The 24125-nt window shown below is 38.4% G+C and overlaps 1 protein-coding gene across 5 annotated transcripts in view; it reads right to left on the bottom strand.

Moving 5' to 3' along the window:
• The window catches only part of EYA3 (EYA transcriptional coactivator and phosphatase 3), a 139830-nt gene that overhangs the window by 28402 nt on the left and 87303 nt on the right, over positions 1–24125 (bottom strand). For 3 of the 5 annotated variants that reach the window (XM_082864048.1, XM_082864047.1, XM_082864049.1), the window contains 4 exons: positions 19791–19857; positions 16820–16956; positions 8982–9119; positions 2249–2334 (listed from right to left, as the gene is read on the bottom strand). In XM_082864048.1, the coding sequence (XP_082720174.1) occupies positions 2249–2334; positions 8982–9119; positions 16820–16956; positions 19791–19857 (428 nt within the window). The remainder of the gene's footprint in view (positions 1–2248; positions 2335–8981; positions 9120–16819; positions 16957–19790; positions 19858–24125) is intronic. The other 2 variants (XM_082864050.1, XM_082864051.1) reach the window with 2 other exon arrangements.

The raw sequence follows: 24125 nt of genomic DNA, 5'->3' as shown, positions 1-24125 counted from the left end.
TGTGGCATGTGGGATCTTTAGTTGCAGCATGCAGGATCTAGTTCCCTGACCAGGAATCGAACCTGGGGCCCCTGCATTGGGAGCATGGAGTCTTAACCACTGGATCACCAGGGTAGTCCCCTCTCTTTTTTAAAATAATCAAGCTTTCTTTAAAATATTTGAAGGGAACCTTTGGTAGTTTCACGGGCACATACATGACAAAACTTATCAAATCATACAATTTAAATCTGTGTAATTTACTGTATGTACATTACACCTTAAAAAAGCTGTAAAAAATGGGTATGATGCACAGCTCAAATACACACATTAAAAAAATTCCACTGATAATTGATATTGGTGACAAGCAGGAAGAAGCTAACTGATCAGACCAATTATTTATAAAGAACACTGAGCATCTACCATAAGCCAAATATAATTCACAGTGTGAGTGTGAGTGTGTATGTGTTGGTACATGGGAGTTAAAAATCTAGCAGGATAGAAGACCAAAAACCATTTCCAACAAATTAGCAATAAACTGTCTGTCAAATGAGTAAAATACAGAGGAAGACAACTATCACTGCAGACTGTGACAGAGAACTTTCTGAGACAAAGAAGCACAGGGGATAGGAAAAGGAACAGGCCCTGGAAAGGTTTTATTAAGGGGCCAGAGATGTTGAGTCTGGATGAAACAAAGGATCTCTGTAGGCCTGAATGACTGGTTAAGGATTGGATTGGATTCTTTACGCAGTGGTGCATAGTTTGTGTGGGAGCAGAAAATGGGGATCATCAAATTCAAATAAACAAAAATATGAAAAGATTCTGAGCAGGTGAGTGACAGGATAAAATGTGGCATTTAAAGAAAATTAAGCAGATAGTGTTTTAGAAAATGTACAGGCACGGTGAAAAATTAAAGATGAGATGAATAGTTAACTCAAGATTAAAGAGGAAAAAGCTAAACCATGGGAAATGACAGCAAAAAGGAAAAAGCAGGGATTTCCCTGGCAGTCCAGTGGTTAAGACTCCACGCTTCCACTGTAGGGGGCACAGGTTAGATCCCTGGTCAGGGAACTAAGATTCTATATGCCATGTGACGCAGCCAAAAAAGAAAAAAGAAAAAGAAAAAGCAGGAAAGAATTCCAGAAATGGCTGGATTAGGGCTGGGTCAGGAAAAAAAAAATCGAAGATGACTGGTCTGGTTTTAGGCCTAGGTATATTAAAAAATAGTGTAACTGACAAGAATCCAGAAGCCATAGGAAAAAGTGGTTTTACTTTTGGAGGACAGGGAAACGGAAGAAAGGGTGGAATGAAAGGTTGGTTTTAGATATGGTCAACTTCGGGAAATAATAGGATATTAAAAAAAAAAGCCCATCAATCAGCAGGAAGCCTGTAGATATCATGAGGTCAGGACTAGAATCTTCATTTTGGAAGAAGTAAATGGACATTGTGAATGTGGTTAAACATTCCTGGGGATGAAATAATAAGCATGTGGAAAACTAAATAGAGACTGTCCATGACACAAGACAGGATATGCAAAGGGAGAGAGGTGTTACCCTGAAGAATTCTAGGTACACAGCGGGAACTCAATAAATACCCGTGGACTAAAAGAATGAACAAATGCAAAAACAGTCAAAACATAAAAAGTGAACCAGAATAGCAATGTTAACTGCAGCCACAAAAAAAGATCCATGGAGGCAGTGGTTGATAATACTAATTGCTGCAGAGAAAACAACAAATAAAAACAGAACAACAAAACCAAAAAAACCCTAAAACACTGAAGATGTTACAAGTGATCTAAACATACAGAGTCAGTAAAATAGTGATCAAGACCAGACTAATTCACAAAGAAATGAGTGACTAAGTAAAAAAAAGTCAAAGTAATATTTCCACAAACATTTATTATGTGCCTTCAATGTGAGTACTAGGCATTTTTCTGAACTCTCAGAACAAATAACTGAACAAAACAGAAAAATAAATCCCTACCCTCACGGAGCTTACATTCTTGTAGCAGCAGGGTAAGAGACAGACACACACACAGTAGATAAAGGAGCAGATATAATCATATCATTCATAGTCTTAGCAATGGAATGAGAGAAACTGGGTAGTAGCCTGAGAAACCAGCCAAGGTTTCAGTCCTGAGGGCATCCAGAAAAAGGTCTCTCCACAGTCCATACTGGTTGTTCCTTAGACTGGCAAACTGATTATGGAAAGAAGAAAGGAAGAGCTAGCTAGATGAACCATATCAACAGGAGGAACAAAAGCAGCACCGTACCTGGTTTGAGATGCTGGAAACTGCTGCTGCTGGAATATTGGCAATAGTAGATGAAGTGGATATCAGGCTGGCATTTGTGCTTGAAGCTATAAGATTGAAAGTGTTAAAAGATATTATGTAAACGCCTAAATGAAACTCAAAATATATTCTGTCCTAAGTAAACAGATCTATAAGGAGATAAACATTGGCAAAGGAAATAAATACTATATACTGGTTTTGCTCTTTTGCATGCCATACCTCAATTTAGACTTGATTAGAAATAAAACAGTTCACACATTTTTGTTTCAACTTGAGTCTTCAATTATTCCTACTAAAGTCCTAGAAGGATACAACACAATGCACTGGTTCATACTAATGATACCAGTGAAATCAGAACCTAAGCCAAATCACTCCAGTCCATCTTCTCTGGCAGCTGAAAAATAACTCACCTGCAGTGTGACCTACTGACACCAGTAGAAACAACAAGAACTCTGGTAAATCCACGTGTTAAGTCCTACACTGTGATATTTACTGTCACTTGCCCCAAATTATGCCTTTCCTGGTGCAACACAATTACTCTGAGAAATTGATGGAGTTTTCCAAATTCTAAAGTGCTTGGAGTTGCTTCAACAAACACCATTTTCTGGCATTTAACGATTTCACCCATGAGCCTGGAAAAATTCGGAAAATATTCAATATTATTCTGGCCAGGTAAAAATTTACTTCATAAGCTACTTAGGCTGCCTGTCTCACGACAAGAAATTTGGGTTTTTTTCACACCCTTCTATCACAGATTCCACCAGGGTTTTAATAAAATCCTCAGTGACTAGTATTTGTCACAGTGATGTTTTCCAGGTGGACAATGTAGGTGAAATTGTGAGGTACTGCTCTTGAACTCCTCTCTTTTGCTCATCATAAGCACACTTATACATGGTTTCTACCGCAGTCACACACACCATAAAGGCTCACCATCAGGTAAACCACACTATCTGACTACCTATCCCATTGGCGACAAAGTCCTCTAGAGGGAAAGTTATTAGGAAAACCTCCATTAAGAATAGTGCAGGTGGGACTTCCCTGGTGGCACAGTGGTTAAGGAATCCACCTGCCAATGCGGGGGACACAGGTTCGAGCCCTGGTCCGGGAAGATCCCACGTGCCGCAGAGCACCTAAGCCCATGTGCCACAACTACTGAAGCCCGTGCACCTAGAGCCCGTGCTCTGCAACAAGAGAAGCCACCGCAATGAGAAGCCCGCACACCGCAACGAAGAGTAGTTCCCGCTCACAACTAGAGAAAAGCCCGCGTACGGCAACGAAGACCCAACGCAGCCAAAAATAAATAAATAAATAAATAAATTTTTTTAAAAAAGAAAAAGAATAGTGCAGGTGAACAAATGCAGCAGAAACTTGAGAGGACTGGTCAAAATCATAGGGAATTTGTATCCCTTTCGCCAAGGGTACTCTGCTTAGAAGAAAGTCTAGAAGAGATTGAGGTAAATTAGATATAAGGAACAGCTACTGCTAGCTTTCAGAACAACTTGGGACAAAGAAGAGTTAGAGTAATTTGTCCACAGTCATGGGGTTAAAGGTAGATAGTCAAAATGACAACTGTGATCTCCCACTTCTTCATCCAGTGCTCTTTCTTTCCTGAGTCAGTGGCTGAGCTAGGGATCGGATTTCGTCACTATCCAAGGAGATTTTCTTTTCTACAGTTCTCCTTCCCCCAGGTAAACTAAAGGATTCTTGTTTACTTTCTTAAACCCAACACCTAAATGAAACAGATTTTATAATTTATAGATGATATTTTCTTCCCATCAATATTTTTTCCCCTAAGGGGGAAGCCCTAAGAAATCATTGTATGTAAGCTAAATGACTCTACAAGTAGTTTTTAATTATTCTTGTAGGAAAAGAATTTTGAGTACATTCCAGATTCTATTACCAGTACATTATGCTAGGCAGGCCTGCTGGCTAAACATAGGTGATTTAATGTGGGAAAGAAAATGAAGTATTTAATCTCTTAAGTTTATCTCTCCCAGCAAACTCCACTTCTAGATCAATTTTTCTTTAGCCCTAATCCTAACATATATTCCTCTTTTCCTCCCATTTACCTTTAATTCTATTCTACCTTCTTAATGATTTATAAACGGTTACAGGTACAACTCATTCACATCTGGTATCTGCACACATGGGGAAAAAGCTGCTCTGACTGACAAGGTAGTTTTATAAATTTAACAATTTTCAGATCACTTACAGAATTGGGCTGGAGGTAAAAAGGTAGACCTTACAAACAACTGGCCACATACTCTTAATTATCCCTGACAGGAAGTTTAATGACTTGATTAGCTAGTTGTTGATACCAAGTTTTTAACAAGTACAGTACTAAAAATCAGAAATTCCTCTCAGCAACAGTGGCTTCTATTACAGGAAATGTTGGTCTGCTAACCTAGAAAGTTTACAGGGCTCAATAACAGTTCTTTCTCCAACTCAATCAAATCATTTCTAACGTGTTATTCATTCATTCATTTGTTCATTAAACCAGGGTCTACTATGTGCCCAGAAACAGTTCCAGCCACTGAGGAGTAGAGTAGTGAACAAGACAAAGTCCCTGCCCTCATGGCGTTTAAATTCTAGTGATAAAAGTTAGATGATAATTAAATAAATAGTATTTATTTAGGCTCTTGTAACCAGCATCGAAACCAAGCTAAACTCATTTTAAAATATACACAATCACTACATGCCGTACCCCCTGCAAAACTATGACTAAAAAGCCAGGCACCTCAAAAAAAAAAAGCAATGATCATCCTACATAAATATACATCTAGGTCTCAACAACAACAAATTCAACTGCAGATTTAAAAAACAAAAGCAGCAGCAATAAAATATGCAACAAAAATACATTTAGAGGATAAAATAAAACTCAAGTGGTAACTCCTATTGATACATATATTTAAAGACTATTAGCTCTCCAAATGCCAATGGCATGGCCAATTGTTTTCCGATAGTTCCCACTCCTGTTTTGCAACAGAGCTGTGAAATCACAGACAAAGCTTCTGCCCCACTAGAGATCCACCTGAAACAGTCAGGATACAGAGATAGCTTTAATCAGAAGACTGTGGTTATAGAACTGTGAGAGGCACAGTTGAATTAAGTGACATTGCCCCAAAGCTGGAGGGTAAACCCAAGGGTTAATGGCACATAGAAGTTGGTGCAAGATTTAGTTTCTACCCACCTCTCTAATTTTATGAATGTTTCTCTACCACCCATGCTCACCCAGCTTTCGAGTTACTCAAAACAAGAGAGACTCTTTCTCACTCAAGGACCTTTGCAATGCTGCTCTCCCTGCCTGAATCGTTGTTCTCCCTGGTCTGTCCCTCTTGCCCTCCAGCATGATCATTCCTTCTCAGCATGTCTACTTGCAGAGAGACTCTCTCTGGACTCCTCTATTAGAACTAATTCCTTTCTTGTTTTCCCAGTCACAACCAATTCTCTTTTCCTCTCAGAGCACTTTTCAAAACCTATTTATTTACTTGTTTGTTCTCTGCCTCCCCTCCTAGTCTGTAAGCTCCATGAAGGCAGAACCTTACTACCTTATTCATCACCTCCAACGTCGAGCAAAGCACCCGGCCTACAATAGGTAAAGCTCAATAAATACTCGTGGGATTCATGAATAGCACGTCAAGGTTATCAAAAACAAGCAAAGTGTGAAAAACTGCAGTCAAGAGAATCCTAAGGAGCCATGACAATCAAATGAAATGTGGTGTCCTGGATGGGATCCTGGAACAGAAAAAGGACATCAGGTAAAAACTAAGGAAATCGAAATAAACCTAGGATTTAATTAATAATAATGTACCAATATTGGTTCATTAATCATAACAAATGTTCCATTCTAATGTGAGATGTTAATAATAGGGGAAACTGTGTGCAGGGTAGGGAGATATATAACTCTCTGTATCATATGCTCAATTTTTCTACAAATCTAAAACTACAATAAAAAATAAAGTCTATTAAAATACAAAACAAATCTCCTAGTCAGTGAAAGACTCTTGTGTGTTACCAACACTATCAGAGCCTAAAGACATTCACTGAAATTCAAGGTTGGGTTAAAATTAATTCTGAAATTTCTGAAATTAATTTTGCTACTTGAATTTTAATTATTTAAATCATCTCAATTGAAGAAAATAACCAGAGATTGGGCCACACAGTCACAGACACTCTAGGAAAAGATTGATATAAAGAAGCCAGATCTATTTAATCAAAGGGTTTTCATAAGCATTGAAGTATAAACTAAAGAAAAGGTTTTGGTCAGAGCTGATCAAGCCAGAAGTGGAATTTGCTGTAATTTCCCTAACTTCCCCTGGGAAGATGGGCTATTGTCAATTGTTGAAAGCTTCTGGAGGGGATGAGGGGACATTGCTGTTTTGACCACTTTAAAAAAAAAAATCAATACAATGCTCCTTGTTTTTATTCAGTGGAATGACTGGGTAGTTACACAGGGGGGAAGATGAAGCCCTGGAGAGCTGACATTAATTATCTGTGCTAAAGGAAATGAAAAGTGGGGGTGAGGAGAGTGATACTGATAGAGGAGAATCCAGGTGATTCAAATGTGCCAGTAATACCCATATTTCCTTTTAGCCAATTGTTACCACTTGCTTTCTACCAACTTTTTCTCAGAATAAATGGCAAAAATTGATAACTTGATGCTTAATTTCTGCCTTAATTTCTACCCTTTGCCAAAGTTCTAATGGCAATATAATGGGCCAATAGGTTAACCAGAAAAGGGAAGGGAAATGAATTTAAATACTTGCAAGTATAGGTTCTCAATTATGGGAGTTGATATTGATACCATGACTTCTACATTGAAAATCATAAACATTACACCCGTGTGCTGGGGTCAGGCTGCCCAGCTTACATCCTTGACTTATTTACTGTGTGTCTTATGTGCCAAATCTGTAAAATGAGATTAATGACAGTACTTCCCTCATAGGTGTGTTGTGATTACATGAGTAACACCCATCTCTGCTAAAATAATGCTAAGCACATAATATGCACTTAACAATACCAACAGTGATCATTATTAGCACAATGGAGGAAATTGGGTTAATTGATCCAAAGGGAAAAAATGTACTAAAAGGTAAGAAATTAGGATAGTGGCAAATGAGGTTGAAAGCACAGCTTCGTGACTTTTTTAAGGCAATGGGTCTTAAAAGACCCCCAAAAGGTGGTTCCTCTTGTTTTACGAAGAGGGAGAAGTAAGCACAGCTATCAGGCTCCTCAAATTCAAGGTACAGGTACAGATGAGTGGTGGTTCTACACCTTGGGAGAGGATTATTAATATAAAGGAAGAGAACTCCTTGCTTTTCTTTCATGACCTAGGTGTAGTCATCAGAGATATATCAGTTTAGGAGGAACTTGGCTACTAGATTTCCCTGTAGTTGGACCCCAAAGCCTACCAAAGTAGAGGAACACTTTATAAAAATGAAAGGGAGTAGAGGAGAAGACAAAGTCATGCTCTTGAGTTTTTTTCCTCCTGGTTTCTTCCCATTTTAGAAAGAAAGAAGGGGGAGGGGACAAACATAAAAAGAAGGGAAAATAATTAAGAGGAGACTCCATAAACAGTAAGAGAAAAAGGTAGCTCAGAGCAAGGTCTTAGGAATGTAGTAACCAGTTGTTCCCAACAGACTAATAAAAAGTAGTCCTCAGTCATTTTATTGAAAACAGTTAATACTGAAAATCAAAATATTTTGTTTAATATAATCTACATCAAAACAGTTTTTCATCATCAAAGTTTATATTTTAAGAATACCTAGGACTGGGCTTCCCTGCTGGCGCAGTGGTTGAGAGTCTGCCTGCTGATGCAGGGGACACGGGTTTGTGCCCCGGTCTGGGAAGATCCCACATGCCGCGGAGCGGCTGGGCCCAGTGAGCCATGGCCGCTGAGCCTGCGCTCCGCAACGGGAGAGGCCCGCGTACCACAAAAAAAAAAAAAAAGAACACCTAGGACTGGTTTTATAAGGAATAATATTTAAAAGCTGGGAGAAATCAGGAGAAAGGAGGCAGATGAGAAGCCAAGTAGATGGACATTAATTCCCAATTTGGAGCAATGATAAATTCCCTGCTTGGACTTGAAAGGGTAAGGAATTAACTCCACAGTGCCTTTTGAGTTTCTTTGTCTTCATTCCAAATAGTCCTGTCATAATTCTAACCTTTTAGAGGAAGAACTCAGGAAGGCAGAGGTGTTTAGAGTTCAAGCTTTAATGCTATGCTTTCCATCACAAAACAGAAACAACACTGAATTTTTTGAACAAGAAAAGCTCACCAAGAAGTAGTAAATGGGGGTGGAGGTATAACAAAAACCACAGCAGAAAAGCAGCACACATCTCACAAAGCAGCACTCAATCTCACTTTCCATTCTATTTGGACTTCACATAAAAGAAGTCAGCAAAGCTCTAACCCATGGAGTCTTCTGCTCATTTACAGGACAAAATGCCACTGAGAACAGACTAGAACAAAATTAGACAGGTTTTCTGGACACCAACGTGCAAAAGAGGAGTCTTCAATTCTATTAAGCAGTTCACAAAAGCTTAAACTACTTATGAACCACACTCCTAGGTTCTAGTTTGTCTAACACAAAAAGCATGCACAAATGCAAATATCCTATATTACCCAGTATGTTTGGAGATACAGGTAGATTAAAAACAAAAAACAATAATAATTTTTTTAAAAAAACAAAACACACACAACCATGCCTGTTTACCTTGAATGGGATAAGAATAATGTGCTGGGCTTGGCTGGCTTGTGGTTAACCCTGTAGTGCAGGTAAGAACACTGTGTTGACTTGGAGATGGAGTCTGAGTTAAACCACTTTCAGGTTTCATACCTGGCCACAATGCACCTGAATCAGATAAATTGGACCAATTACAAACAAAACACTGGAACTGAGGAGCATGGTTATGCTTTCAAATATCAGCCAGTAGGTTTAAAATCAAAATCTTAAAACAAAAATAAATTTGCTTGTAAGAGAAAATTATTGAATCTCCCACTCGTAATATACCACAAGCAAATACAATTTCAAAGAATTGGGGAATGGGGCCATAGAAACAAAAATCTTGTCAAAAACCCAATAGTGATATGTATGTATGTAAGTTCACTTCAGTGGATGGGGAAAATTGATCAGCATTCAGAAAAAGGGCTACTGACACCCTACCATTGTTGTAGAGTGCCTGACATTCCTGTAGAGTGATAAATCATTTATCTGCATTGTCTAGGTAGGAGACATTCCACATACGTTTAAAATTCACTTACCCATTAAACAAGCACCAGATTTTTCTAAAATGTATGTATACTTCTCTGCCTTCTTAAACTGGTTATTTTGTTACCTTTATTTCTTCTGATTAGGAAAGACATACCTGCTTACTTTTATAAATTAAAAAACATTAACAGAAATATAATTTCTAATTTTTAGAAATAATAAAGTCATATATAATCCCACCATCCAGACTTAACTGCTATTCAGTTTGCATAAGAGTCACTCAGATTTCTTCTGTTTACTAATCTTTTTTTTTCTTCTTTTTAATAAAAATGGGATGTTACATGCTGTTCATAATTTGCTTTTCCACATAATACCTGAGACATATCTTTCCCTGTTGGAACATATAATAAGACATCATAGCTATTCAGTTTTATTTTTATCACAATGCTCCTAAGTGACAATCTTTCTAAAAAATATTTATATCCTTTCCTGCCTTCTTAGCAGGGAGGAAATAGTGACCATACCTTTTCTCAGATCTATACTGTGCTGTGCTATGTACATTACAGAAACATCCCCAGAGGCTACTGCAGTATGTGAAGACATTTGCTTAGTACTAAGTAGAACTCAATTACAGTTCTATGATTTGAACGCTCTTGTATCACTTTGTCTTTTCTGCGATCTGTCACTTCTTGACAATCTCCTGTTTCTGGCTGTATCTCCTTTTTCATTTGCAGTAAACTAGGAAACCATAAAAAAAGCTTGCTTCTACACGACAGCCTAAGGATATCCTTTATGAGTGAAGAGTTTTTGTCATAATTATTTTTTTTTTTTTTTGGCCACGCTGTGCAGCATGTGGGATCTTGGTTCCCCAACTGGGGATCGAACCCATGCCCCCTGCACTGGGAGCACGGAGTCTTAACCACTGGACTTCCAGGGAAGACCCCAAGTTTTTGTCATAATTTTGGCTATGCAAAAGTCTATTAAAAACCTCACTGTAGGGAGGAGATATGGGGATATATGTATAGGTATAGCTGATTCACTTTGTTATAAAGCAGAAACTAACACTCCATTGTAAAGCAATTATACTCCAATAAAGATGTTAAAAATCAAAACAAAACAAAAAAACCCTCACTGTGCTCTGAATAGTTATAGCTACTGGATCAATATAGTTGAAGCTGATAATTAGGCCCAAGAAGATTCATCAAACAGATTCCAGGTAAGAAATCAATACCAAGGTCAGCCACAGATTCAAATTCAACATTACCTCACTTCATATACTCTTAATCTGATAAGAAATTTATAAATATATAATGCTTTGAGAATAAGGACCTCTGCTTCACCAGGGCCCTCAGATATCTTAGTGTAACTCAGATCTGTAAAATTTGTTGACAAGTAAATGTAAGAATAGTAAAAGGAGATGTTAGGGCTTCCCTGCTGGCGCAGTGGTTGAGAGTCCGCCTGCCGATGCAGGGGACACGGGTTCATGCCCCGGTTCGGGAAGATCCCACATGCCACGGAGCGGCTGGGCCCATGAGCCGTGGCCGCTGAGCCTGCGCGTCCGGAGCCTGTGCTCCGCAGCGGGAGAGCCTGCAACAGTGAGAGGCCTGCATACTGCAAAAAAAAAGATGTTAAAATCTCAAAAGGTTCACAGTGGAACATGGTAATTGCCTTGTCTCAAACTTTTTTTTTTCACTGAAGTATAGTTAATTTACAATGTTGCTAGTTTCTACTGTAGAGCAAAGTGATTTAGCTACACACACACACACTTTTTCAGATTCTTTTCCATTATAGATTATTACAAGATATTTAGTATAGTTTCCTGTGCTATACAGTAGGTCCTTGTTATTTACCTATTTAATGTAAATAGGTAGTAGTGTGTATGTGTTAATCCCAAACTCCTAATTTATCAAACTAAAGCATTAAAAAAACAAAGACATATTCTTTTCTCACCTACTAAACACATGAAATAACATATTTGAGGAGATTAAGGAATGCCAACATCTCTATAGCACAAATTAGGAGGGTTGCCCTCCACCCCCTTCCACCCCTTGGTTCATGATGACTTTCAATCTTGCCCAGGTAAGCCACAGCTTAATTCCTTGTTATGGCTGACATTTAACAATAAAAAATATTTGAGAATGTAGTTTTTTTAAACATTTATGATGTGAAATTTGAATATTAGTGCTAAGATTCTTGGTGGTTGACTATCACACTTTTTAGAAACATAGAAACAACTTGCCTTTTCAATGTCACAATAACTTTCAGATTTATTGTAATCAATGTGTTTTTTTTCTAAATAGGTTCTGAACCTGAGGTGTTGGGTTTGTAAACATGTTTATTATTACACTGTCCTAAAATACTATCTTACTAATAAGAATAGTATTAACTGAGAGAGTTTTGCTAGTCTCATTATTCAGTATGTATTTTTAAAGTTTCAAAATGTAAAATTTCTATAAACTGGTCCATCTTATAAGGTCAGAAATTAGTGCAAAATGTCCAAGACAAGTAGAGAAAACAATAGATAGTTCTGAATGTTTTGGGGCAGAAACATAAAGTAGCTATTGACTATTATATTATGAAGAACAGAGGAATAAAAGACAATATGGACACTGCCTCCAGTATCACTGTAGCCCTGCTCTTTAAGTGTGTGTGTATCTATCTATCTTCCTTTAAAAGCACTCTTTCCAGAATTCCAAGTAACAAGTAGCATGACCAAATGGTGTGACTGTAGAGCACTAATGCCGGCAGCAAAGAAGAAATGAAATCCCGGCTTCCTGACTCCTGGTCCACTGTTCTTTGCCTACAAGTAGACTTTTTCAAGTCATTTTAAGTACCAAGAGCCTGATGTAGAGCAGCAGCTGATCTAAAAATGGCAAAGGAAGTCTGCCTCTGAGTGCTGTTCTCGTGCTGCCCCACAGTGGGGTCTTATCACAAACTCTACCCAAGTTTCTCAGCACAAATACTTCCCCCCTATTGGCTAGTCACTAACCAAACTAATCTGAGCAGTTCACTTTGCAGTAATATATATCTTTGCAGTACTGCACTTTGCAGTAATATATATCTCTATAATATATATCTCTAATATATATATAGAGTAGTGGAAATTTAGAGAAGATTAGTTTGGTTAAGAATCGAAGTACAGGGCTTCCCTGGTGGCGCAGTGGTTGAGAGTCCGCCTGCCGATGCAGGGGACACAGGTTCGTGACCCGGTCTGGGAAGATCCCACATGCCGCGGAGCGGCTGGGCCCGTGAGCCATGGACGCTGAGCCTGCGCGTCCGGAGCCTGTGCTCCGCAGCAGGAGAGGCCACAGCAGTGAGAGGCCCGCGTACCGCAACAACAAAAAAAAGAATCGAAGTATATATAAATGCTAAAAAAACCACATGAAAGAATATCTTGTTGATTTAATACCTTACTGGGATGAGCTCTTATAAATACTAAGTAATTTAATCTGAGTACTTTCGTTAACTATAAGTAGATGTATATTATAGAAAATTGGGAAAATATAGAAAGTGAAAAGAAAAAAATTGCATAGTCTCATCACACACACAAAAAATACAGACAGGGCTTCCCTGGTGGCGCAGTGGTTGAGAGTCCCCCTGCCGATGCAGGGGACACGGGTTTGTGCCCCGGTCCGGGAAGATCCCACATGCCGCGGAGCGGCTGGGCCCGTGAGCCATGGCCGCTGAGCCTGCGCGTCCGGATCCTGTGCTCCGCAACGGGAGAGGCCACTACAGTGAGAGGCCCGCGTACCGCAAAAAAACAGACAATTCTCACTTTTGCACGGGACTGTGTTAACTGAAACCTGTACACATTGGAACTGTGTCCTCACTTTGCATGATTCCTTGGTAATTGAGATCAAATCTGTACTGCCTGTACTGTTAACATTCAGTTTTTCTTCCAAATTATTCTTTATGTACATATTTTTAAAAACTACTAACTTGGTATATTATATTTTTAGTTTTATATACTGCTTTTTTCAATTAATAATAAACTTTTTTCAAGACGCTAAATATTCTTTAAGAATATGATTTATAATGGCTACACAGTTTTCCATTCTATGGATACACTGCAATTTAACATATACCTTTCAATTCAATATGTCTGTTGTTTCCAATCTTTTGCTATTATAAATAATGCTGTGATGAATATCTTGGTAGTAAATTTTTGTGGTTATCTCTAATTAATTCCCTAGGATAAATCCCTAAAAGTAAAATTACTGAGGGATATGGCATGAACATCCTTAAGACTCTTAATACATACTGTCAAATCTCCATCTCATATTAAAGTTCTTTTAAAAGAAGGTAGAACAATGGCAGTTAAGCCAATCTTTTATGAGCCCCTAAAAATGAACAAGTACCCTTTCTCTCACATGTACTCATGCAGATCACTGGAACCTCAAATCCTCATTCTACCATCTCACCAGATTTCTATATAGCCCTGAAAAGATACGACCACCATTCCTTTACTTTTAAAGATTAGTCATAATATGGGCTTCCTAGATTTCCTCTAGTCTTTTCTCACTTCTTTAAAAGGAGGAAACTTTTAAATTTCAAAGTCAACTGTGAGATTAACTTTTTCATACAGACCTAAATTTATGAGCACTTCTGGAATTAAACAGACCGGGGTGCACTTCTAATCCTAGGCATTTACTAACTGTATGACCTCAGGTTAGTCACTTAATCTTTCTAAGCCTGTTTCCTCATCTATAAAAAGGGATAATGCTGCCACTTACTTTTTAAGGGTGGTCCTGAGGATTACATAAGAAAGTAATGTAAAGTGTGAAGCACTCATTCTCAGCATACTGCTTGCGTAGTAAGCACTCAATATTATTACAATATATTATTACTGTATAAATATATAACATACAATCGTATTACAGTAAGATTTTCTAAAGCTCTGTTTACATCTGAAATAAAATAACAGACTAGCTAATCTAGTTTTAGTGCTAACAGGTAACACTAAGATAATAAAATTACCAAAATCTTCACAAGAAAAAAAGAAATGGAGTCTTTTTTTTTTTAACTGAAGTGTAGTTGATTTACAATACTGTGTTAATTTCAGGTGTATAGTATAGTGATATAGTTTTTTTGTTGTTTGCAAATTATATTCCATTATAGGTTATTACAAGATATTGGGTATAATTCCCTGTGCTATACAGGAAGAAATGGAGTCTTTTACAACTGAGTGATATAAAAGAAAAGAAGCCATGTGTTAAAACATAAGAAAATGTCTTTCAAAAATACAGGCACTTTAGGGCTTCCCTGGTGGCGCAGTGGTTGAGAGTCCGCCTGCCGATGCAGGGGACACGGGTTCGTGCCCCGGTCTGGGAAGATCCCACATGCCGCGGAGCGGCTAAGCCCGTGAGCCATGGCCGCTGAGCCTGCGCGTCTGGAGCCTGTGCTCCGCAACGGGAGAGGCCGCAGCAGTGAGAGGCCCGCGTACCGCAAAAAAAAAAAAAAAAAAAAAAAAATACAGGCACTTTAAAAAGCATTACACACACACACACACACACACACACACACACACACACACACACACACACACACACACAAAGTATTATAAACATTTCCTTAAAATTTCCTTTATAAAATTTAAGAATATGCCATACCTATCATTCAAAGGCAAATTAAGCTAATGAACAGTTCTCCCTGAATTACTGATAAGAAAAACTTATTAAACAAGTTTCCCTCACCCCCAATTATTAAACAGAAATAGATTAATAAAAGAGCCTGTTATAACCAATATTTCTATATAAAATAAACACTGTTTCCTTCAAGTTTTTAACAGGGATCTATCTATTTTACAGATTTTTCTTTCTTTCTTTAAAATGAGAGAAATGCTGTGATTATAAAAGATACCATAATATCTAGGACCTATATGCACATGGCATTGTGCTAGGTACTCCAAAATCTGAGTTCAGAGATATAAGAGGAGTTTTATTTAACACTGAACAGTAGGATCAATCAACTGTTCAACAATGTCATAAAGTGCTTTTGGCTTTCTAACAAAGAATTTAAATAAAAACACAGAGTAAAAAAAAACGTGAAATACTTTATACTTGCTAGCCTATTGTTAGCCAGCTGTTGATAAATTAGCTTTAATATATGCAAAAAGAAATAAACACAAACATATTCACAGAGTCCTGCTTCCAAAAGGCCTGCTCAGTCTTGTCTGGTTAAATATATCAGAAACATAAAAGTTTAGTATATACCGACAGGCACGAGGCATGGGTGTACAAACAGGAAAACAAGAGCATTTCTGTTTCTCTTCTCTCATGAAGTTATCAACTACCACTACCATTAAACATAACCCCCAATTTTTGTTTCTAGTAGTTATCAGGAGCTAAGGAATGCTAACAAGCCTCAAGATAAGAAAGCTGTCAGTATCATAAACGAGCAGCCAAATCGGCCAGGAAAACTAGGAATCTCAAAACGAAAGGCAAGCGACACCCAGAATCTGTGGCAATCTGTTTGAAAGATTTTTCTAATTCCTAGCTAGTTTCAATAAAGGCTACACAGTTATAATTTTATTAACATATTGAATATTTTTTTAAAAATACAGTATTTTCTTAATTTTCTGACACCAGTTCTAGGAAGGCAGGGAAGGGGCAATAAAGCACACTGACAATATCTATCAATTCACACACACACAGAAAAAGCACAGATATTAAGTGCCCAAAGAACCTCAAACTGACTTCTAGTAAATCATTCTAATTTGTAGTTCATGTACAAGATACCTAAAACCAAAGAACAAAACTCTATGCACATGATAAGGTTGTACAAAATTGGGGATTTCCCCCTCTAAGACGACTTTCTGGTTCAGCAGAGCAACAACTGATCAGTTTGGGGCAGCAGGGAAGGAGAGGGAGAAATTGACAAAACAGAGCAGGGTTGGTGGGGGCAGAAAACTATAAGGTATATTCCATCCGGAATATGTAGATTACTTGGTTTTAGCAAGAAATTAGCCACCTCAAAATATATTTGTCATGGTATCATGTTTTGTATGGTAAGTCAAATCAACTGTAATTCCTCAAAGAGTTTCCAAACACTTGAAGATTCCAAGCTTTACAGTCAAGACTTAGTATCCTGGAAATAGCTACATTATGGCAGATAAACAACTGAGTATTGAGAAGTTATGATTTTATATGACATGCATCAAATATACTGCTGGAAAGTTGCATACCCAACTTCTATCACACCTGTGCCTGAGCAGGTGCTCTGCCAAGAACAACGTGGCATCTCTCAGCTTCCTGATCAGCCGTGCTCGCTTTTGGGGGAAAGACGGAAATTTCTGGGGGATAAAATCAACATTCTTAGCAACTCCTCACAATAGAATGCCTTACCGAAAGGAGGTAGTCCATATGTTTGGGTTGCCTGAGGGTAGACAGCATAGGGTTGAGACTGCTGCAGTGGCTGATACTGAGTCTGCCCAGGGTAAGCAGTTTCCGAAACAGGAACTGAGAGGATATGTGCATAAGGTCTAGAAAAGTTCAAGAAAACAAAAACTTTCATGTGAGAAAAGTAGGGGAAATAGCTAATACCACTAACAGCAAAGCATCAGCAATGAGGAGACTAACCTGCCACGTAAAATGTCTCTTACTATGGTCAGAAAGTAGAATTATTTTTTCCTTTCCAGGTTCTACTGTCACCTACCTAACTATTTTACAGAAAATTTAATAGCTTCAAATATCTTCCTCCCAAGGTCCAGTTACTATGCCTCAAACATTTGTGGTGTGCCACATGCAAGGCCCTATGTGAGATGCAAGTATGGACTAAACTTGTTTATGCCCTTATGGCTAAATATAGAATAAAACCCTAAAATGACATAAAACTGGACAGAACAGGATTGGCAATTGGCTCCATTCTCCACCTAGCCCTCTGGGCCAAACTAAAGTTCTGAGAGGGAAAGTGGGACTTAGAGAAGAGGGTGAGGCTGGCAGAGAAAAGGCAAGCAACCATATTAGAAAACAGGGAGTACAGGTGTGGCCCAATATCCCCAGATCGAGCCTATAAAATAGAAGTCACATAACTAATAAAATCCAGGAAGTTCTAGACAGGACACAGAATTGCCCCGCTGATACTTAAGCCAGAGTACTGCCACTAGTTGGTGCCAACCACATCAGGTTTAGCTAGAGATTTGAACTTAACAGTGAAACTTCTGGGATTTTAAACTAGCTAGATGACCTGGTCATTTTATCCATGGAATAAGATGGTGCCACATTTTATGCACTGAATTTTTAGATACCGGTTATTTTATTTGATAAGTTATGCTGTACTCATAAGCAAGAAAGTGTCATATGTACCATATAGATCATAACAATAACATAATGAGGGAAAGGGGTGTTTCAGAAAGGAAAAGATTTTTTTTCCCCCAGTTTTGGGGAAGAAGAAAATGAAGGAAGCCTATAAAGAAATGGTCTGTGAGCTGAGCAGATAGCATGTGCAGAAATGGGAGAGAAAGGGTGTTTTAGGAAAAGAGAAAAACTCTGGCAAAGGTACAGAGGAAGGGCTTCAGCCTTCAACGAGCACATATTATATTAAGGCAAAGTATAAGAAGATAGACAGCAAAGACCTTGAATATGAGGCTAAAAGTGTTCAACTGGGAGTCACTGAAATTGCTGAGCAAAGAATGACAAGATCAGAGCTGTTCTTTAATAAAGATTGGTTTGACATTTCTTTGTAAAATGGATTGCGGAGGGTGGTTGAAATAGAGGCAATTAATAAATGCAATGGTTTTAGCTAAGTGGTAAGGAGGTCCGCATTAAGATAGAAGGCATAGGGACTCCCCTGGTGGCACAGTGGTTAAGAGTCCATCTGCCAATGCAGGGGACACGGGTTCGAGCCCTGGTCCGGGAGGATCCCATGTGCGGCGGAGTGGCTGGGCCCTTGCGCCATAACTGCTGAGCCTGTGCTCTGGAGCCTGAGAGCCACAACTGCTGAGGCCCACCCACCTGGAGCCCGTGCTCCGCAATGGGAGAGGCCGCCAAAGTGAGAAGCCCGCATACCATGGCGAGGGGTGGCCCCTGCTCACAGCAACGAAGACCCAACACAGCCAAAAATAAATAAATAAAATAAATTTTTAAAAAATTAAAAAGGAAAAAGATAGAAGACATAGCTAATAAGGTGTCCTGAGTACAGCAGGTATACAAATATTTTTTGAACAAATGAATGAATTTGGAATATGCAATATTCACATCTCGGTAGACCCTAAAAGACTGAATTTGAAAATTTCTATTCTTCTTAGCCAGATCTGAGACCAGAAAATAGCTCAGGTTGTAGCTGTTAATCAAATCACGTGGGAATGATTTAAAATCTTAGTGACTTCAAATGGATTAACCTCCAGATATGATAAAGATCATAATATCATTTTTTATATAGTGTCTTTATAGCTCAAATTATTTTCTTACCTTCTTCATAATGATCTCAGAGAATAGGTTCGGTCATTTCACAGAAGAAGAAAACCACATGAAAATGACTGGCCCAAGAATGCTATTAGTGTTAATACCAGGTTAGAATTTGAAGAACTCATTGAGCTGACTTTTCAATTAGCTCATTTTGTTAACTGACGCAAAATTCAAAAGGAAAAAGTTTTTTTATAACATACCCATACATATCACTCACCTCTGTTACCAAAGGTGAGTGTTCCTTATGTACCCTGCCTATGTAAGCACATCAGAATTTATCCCAGTTTAATAAAGCACACTTGTATGTATCTATGTATGTAGGCTCACTCTATCAATGCACAACTGCTGGCTCGATATACACACTGTTCTGCACCTACTCATCTTGGAGATGATTAACTTAGTGGACCTTAAATGCTGATCTTACCCCATGAGGCCCAAAATATTGCCTCTTAATGACTTCAACCCACTAAACCTGTTTAATCTCAAGCCTAGTTCTACTCTTCAGGACACTCCTAAAACAATAAACTGAACATAGATTAGGCTGAGAAGTCCCAGTCTGAGGCTGGCTTTAGCTTTTTAAATTGATCTCTCTATTAAAGTAGAGCAAAGACAGAATGATCAGAGGTCAATCAGTAATATGTTTACATCACTAAGGGTATTTTGCATTTTTCAGTGCCTATTCATTTTGAGCAAGCTCCTGGGTAACAGTGATCTATTCCAGACAATCATCAACTTTTTAAAAGGATGTTATATAGACTATATTTAGAGGGAATGAAAAAACTGGAGTAGGGAAGAACAAGAAAGGTGAAAATAAGTTAAATGTCAACTTAATAACTTAAATATCAAGTTAAATTTTGCAATGAATCTAGAGAAAAAGCATACAGATTTTTGAAATAATTATTCAACTTACTTTGCAGAATACATTTGTGAGGTATAATCATTGGATGAGCGAGGGATGTAATCGGTGCATGTCATAACTGAAAGAAAGATATCACCAGGAAAAAGTTAGAACATTTCAAAAATGAAATGGGGAAATTTCATGTCTCACTGTATAGTCTTTCAAACTAAATAACAGAATACAACTTGGGCATCAGAAATTTAGAAAGACTATGCAGTAGGAAATACCTCACTCTTCTAATAATGGGTTTAGAGACTTTTAGAGACAGTAAAAGAAGCCAGAATGCAAAGGGTATGGTAAAGCACTCGAAAGTCAGTACCAACAGACCTCTACCTTCACCCATCACTGATCTACAACCATAGATGAAGCAACTTCCTAAGCTCTCAGCTGTGCTCATAGGCAAACTTAAAATGCAAGATCTATGTCTAGGAAACCACATTATACTTCTTCAGCTTATTCATTCTCTGGGTGCTTACCCTATTCTGAATAAAAGGTCATAAGAATGACTTGCAGGAAGACAGATTTGGAGCAGGAACTCAATTTTATTAGAAAACTGTAGCTACTGCTGTATATAATCAACAGCAGAAAGACGTAAGTATGCTTCTGTATTACTATTTTTTCAGCTTTGTAGTAAAGGCTTTACGTTTGGCAAAGCAGACACACACCTGAGGAACTGATGTAATACTCTGATAAACCATCAAGTAAAGAGACTTTCACAGCTAGTGTCCTCTTCACCTCCATGACTTCATCCAGAATAGATACCGTCATGAGGCTTGACCCTAATGTTTTCATCTGGGATAAATACTGTAAATATTCAACTCAAGTTTGACAGACAGCAGAATCCTATTCATTAGCACTATTTCAGTCCATATTGTAGACAGAGTAACATCACACAGAGCTTGTACCAGACTCCTGTTCTCAGACTCCAGAACTCAACTGTTCAAGAACTTCCTTCAACAACTATAAAAGGAGGTTGCTCTATTGTGATTAGGGACTAAGGGTGAACCAACTAACTTTATGTCCAGCTGGGTTCCCTGAGTGTCTGACCCAAAAAGGGAACCCTGATCAAGATCAGATGCAGGGATAATTCATGCCCAACAGCACGATAAATCATCATCTGTGAGTTTATCATGAATCTTGTCCACTGCCATTGTTCAAAGTCTTTGAAAATACTTAATGGCAATTTGCAGATTATGTTAATCCATAATCACTTTGACAAAAATGAAGGGGATCTCAATTAGATCTAAAGTTCTTAGCATTCATCGCATAGAATGGAAGTTCATTTGAAATTCTACATAATGGTTCCTTCTCTGCTGACAAGTACCTTCAAAAACCCAAATCCTTCTCCTCCTCTGATTTAATTTAATTCTAGAAGAGGTCCACAAAACATCCTGGGAGATATAGGCCAATTTTTACTTCGCTAGAGAATGAATGAGCCTTGATCTTTTCAGTACTTGGGAACTTATCAAGAGTCAGGGCAAGAGACTTCCCTGGTGGTCCAGTGGTGAAGAATCCGCCTTCCAATGCAGGGGACGAGGGTTCTATCACTAGTCGGGGAACTAAGATCCCACATGCCAGGGGCAACTAAGTCCGCGCGCCACAACGACTGAGCTTGTGCGCCTCAACAAGAGAGCCCGTATGCCACAAACTACAGAGCCCACGCACCACGAGAAAGAAAAGCTCGCGCGCCACAACTAGAGAGAAGCCCACGCACCGCAACGAAGAGCCCATGTGCCGCAATGAAAGATCCTGCATACCTCAAGGAAGATCCCATGTACCGTAACTAAGACCTACTGCAGCCAAAATAAATAAAGAAAATAAATAATTTTTTAAAAAAAGAGTCAAGGCATAATCTGCTTAAAATCTGTAACTTCTCTGTCCCCTTGCCAAGCTGTGGGACAGCTGCCTTCCTACTAAATTGCAAAAGTATTAAGATCATTATTGTATGTGCGCTAAATACCCAAGTCTTCTGTTCCCTTGTGACAAAAAATTGCATGTGAGGTGGGATAATCAAGTTTCAATGACCTATGTCAGCTACACAACAAAGCCAGACCCCAGAATAAAATTACACAAAATGGAAATAGAACCCAAATTTCTTTATCTTTGTGTAAATAAATCTGGATGTGTTTAACTTTGTACTGGTTAAAAAAAAAAAAAGCAGTGGAGATGAAGCAAAACCTTGAAATATATCCTGAAGGTAAAACTAACACGACATCCTGATGAATTTGTATGTAAGGAATGAGGAAAACGGGAATACAGGATAATTTCTAGGTTTTCAGCTTGAGTAATTAGAAGGATAGTGAAACCACTTCCAAATATGGGGAAGTTTGGGAAGAGAACAGATTTGGTGAGGGCTAAGGGAATAAAAAGCTTTCACACATTTTAAGCATGACTTTCCTTTTAAATATCTAAGTGGAGATGTCAAGTAGGCAGCTGGATTCACAAATGAAATTAGGGGAGAAGTCAGACTAGAAATACAAATTTGGAATTCATTAACAATGTATAAAACATTTAAAGTAATGTAGTAATGGATGAGAGGATGCAGAAAGAGCAAAGATGGTAGACTAGAACCAAACCCTGAGGCCCACCAACATTCAGAGTTCAGATAGTAGAAGAAAGGCCAGCAAAGGAGAAAGGTGGGAGAAAAAAATAGTGGGAGGCAGGATACAAGGAGAGAAATGTCCACTAGAACTAGCACTTTCAGTTACTGAAAGTAACTAATGACCTTGACAAAAGCAATTTCATTGGAAGAGTGGTGACAGAAGCTAAATTTGAGAGGGGAGAAGGGCGAATGGGAGGTGAGAAAGCAAGTGAGGGCAACTCTTTCCAGAGGTTCCAATGGGTCATGGAACAAAGAGAAGGTCTATATCTAGCGGGGGATGTGGACCAAAGGATGGTTTTGTGTTTTAAGATGGTAGATACTGAATCATGTCTCTTTACTGACAGGATGGATTAAGAAGAGAAGAACATGACGATGCAGGAATGGTATTAGGATAACCAAAGTACCAAAGTACCAAAGTCCTTGGGGGAGGTGAGAACAGACAGGTATGAAGCACAAATAAAAGGTTTTACCTTTGACAGGAGCAAGAATACTATTCCAATTCTGACAAGAATGAAGGAAGATAACATGGGTACAAACACAAGTAGCTTTGAAGATCCGGTGGTGGTAGGATAATAAGGGAGCTTCCTGTCACAGAGAGCTTCTATTTGCGAAGGAGTCATCAGGTAAACATGAGGAAAGGTGAATGAGTATGGGTGCTTCGAGAGGAAAGAAGTGGTGTGAAATATTAAAAGGTAAAACTCATGAGTGAAATGTAGTAGGGTGCCCACTTGAGGCCCTGTGAGTAAATAGTCAGCTAGGTGTATAATTCATCCAATAATGTTCAGCTATTTGAATGCACTTATAGAGAAGGTGGAGAGTTGGATTAAATTATGGCTGGGGTTTAGCAAGAAGAGTACAAGAGGCCAAATTATTGAAGATATTTGTAAGGGAGTAATTATAATAAAGAACCATAGAATCTATGCTGAGTAAAAAGGGACAGGAAAACAAGAAGGACATTATGGGTATTGGATAGGTCATCTACATGAATGTTGAAACTACCAAGAATAATAAGAGTCTGGATGGAGAAGAAAAAGAAGACCTAGTCTTTAAAGAGCAAAATGACTAGGAGTTCAGTCTGAGGTAAAAAGAAATGTGGGGGAGGGACATAAATATAGACTTCAAAGGAACTAGAGTTTTTGAGAAAAAAAGAGAAATGCTTTTCAAGAAGCAAGAAGACAACTTACCTCTGGGCCCTGAAGTATATAAGGAACAGGCCTTTTTCTTGGGGATGAGTGAGATATTAAAAAAATTAGAGTAGACACTTTTCATTGATTAGAGCAGTTTCCCATATGTATCAGAATTAGCTATCTTCTTGGAAATGCAGATTCCCATCCACATCAGGTCTACTGAATGATAATCACTGAAGATGAGGCTAGAATTCTACATTACAAACAAGCTCTCCAGATGACTCTTAGGTATGTTGAAAGTTTGAGAACCACTGGAACAGCATCTTTGAGGAAATAATATATACAACTCAAGACATACCATTTTTTTTTAAAATAGGCACACCATTTTTTAACACATGGGAATTATACAAGGTTAAGCATAATCATCTTAAGATATATCCCCCAAATAAATGTCTTTTCAAAAAGCGTCTTACACAAATTTATCCTTTCAAAGTGTGTGGGAAAATATGGAAAGGCACAGCTATTGGGTTGGCCAAAAAGTTCGTTCAGGTTTTTTCCGTAAGATCTTACTTACTTTAATTTCAAGGAGGACTATTTGCCCTATGGAGCATACCACCA

The sequence above is a fragment of the Leucopleurus acutus genome (assembly GCF_964270905.1).
Source record: "Leucopleurus acutus genome assembly, chromosome: 2".
Taxonomy (NCBI): domain Eukaryota; kingdom Metazoa; phylum Chordata; class Mammalia; order Artiodactyla; family Delphinidae; genus Leucopleurus; species Leucopleurus acutus.
The sequence above is the reverse complement of the archived record's forward strand: the minus strand, read 5'-3'. Positions and strand labels throughout refer to the sequence as shown.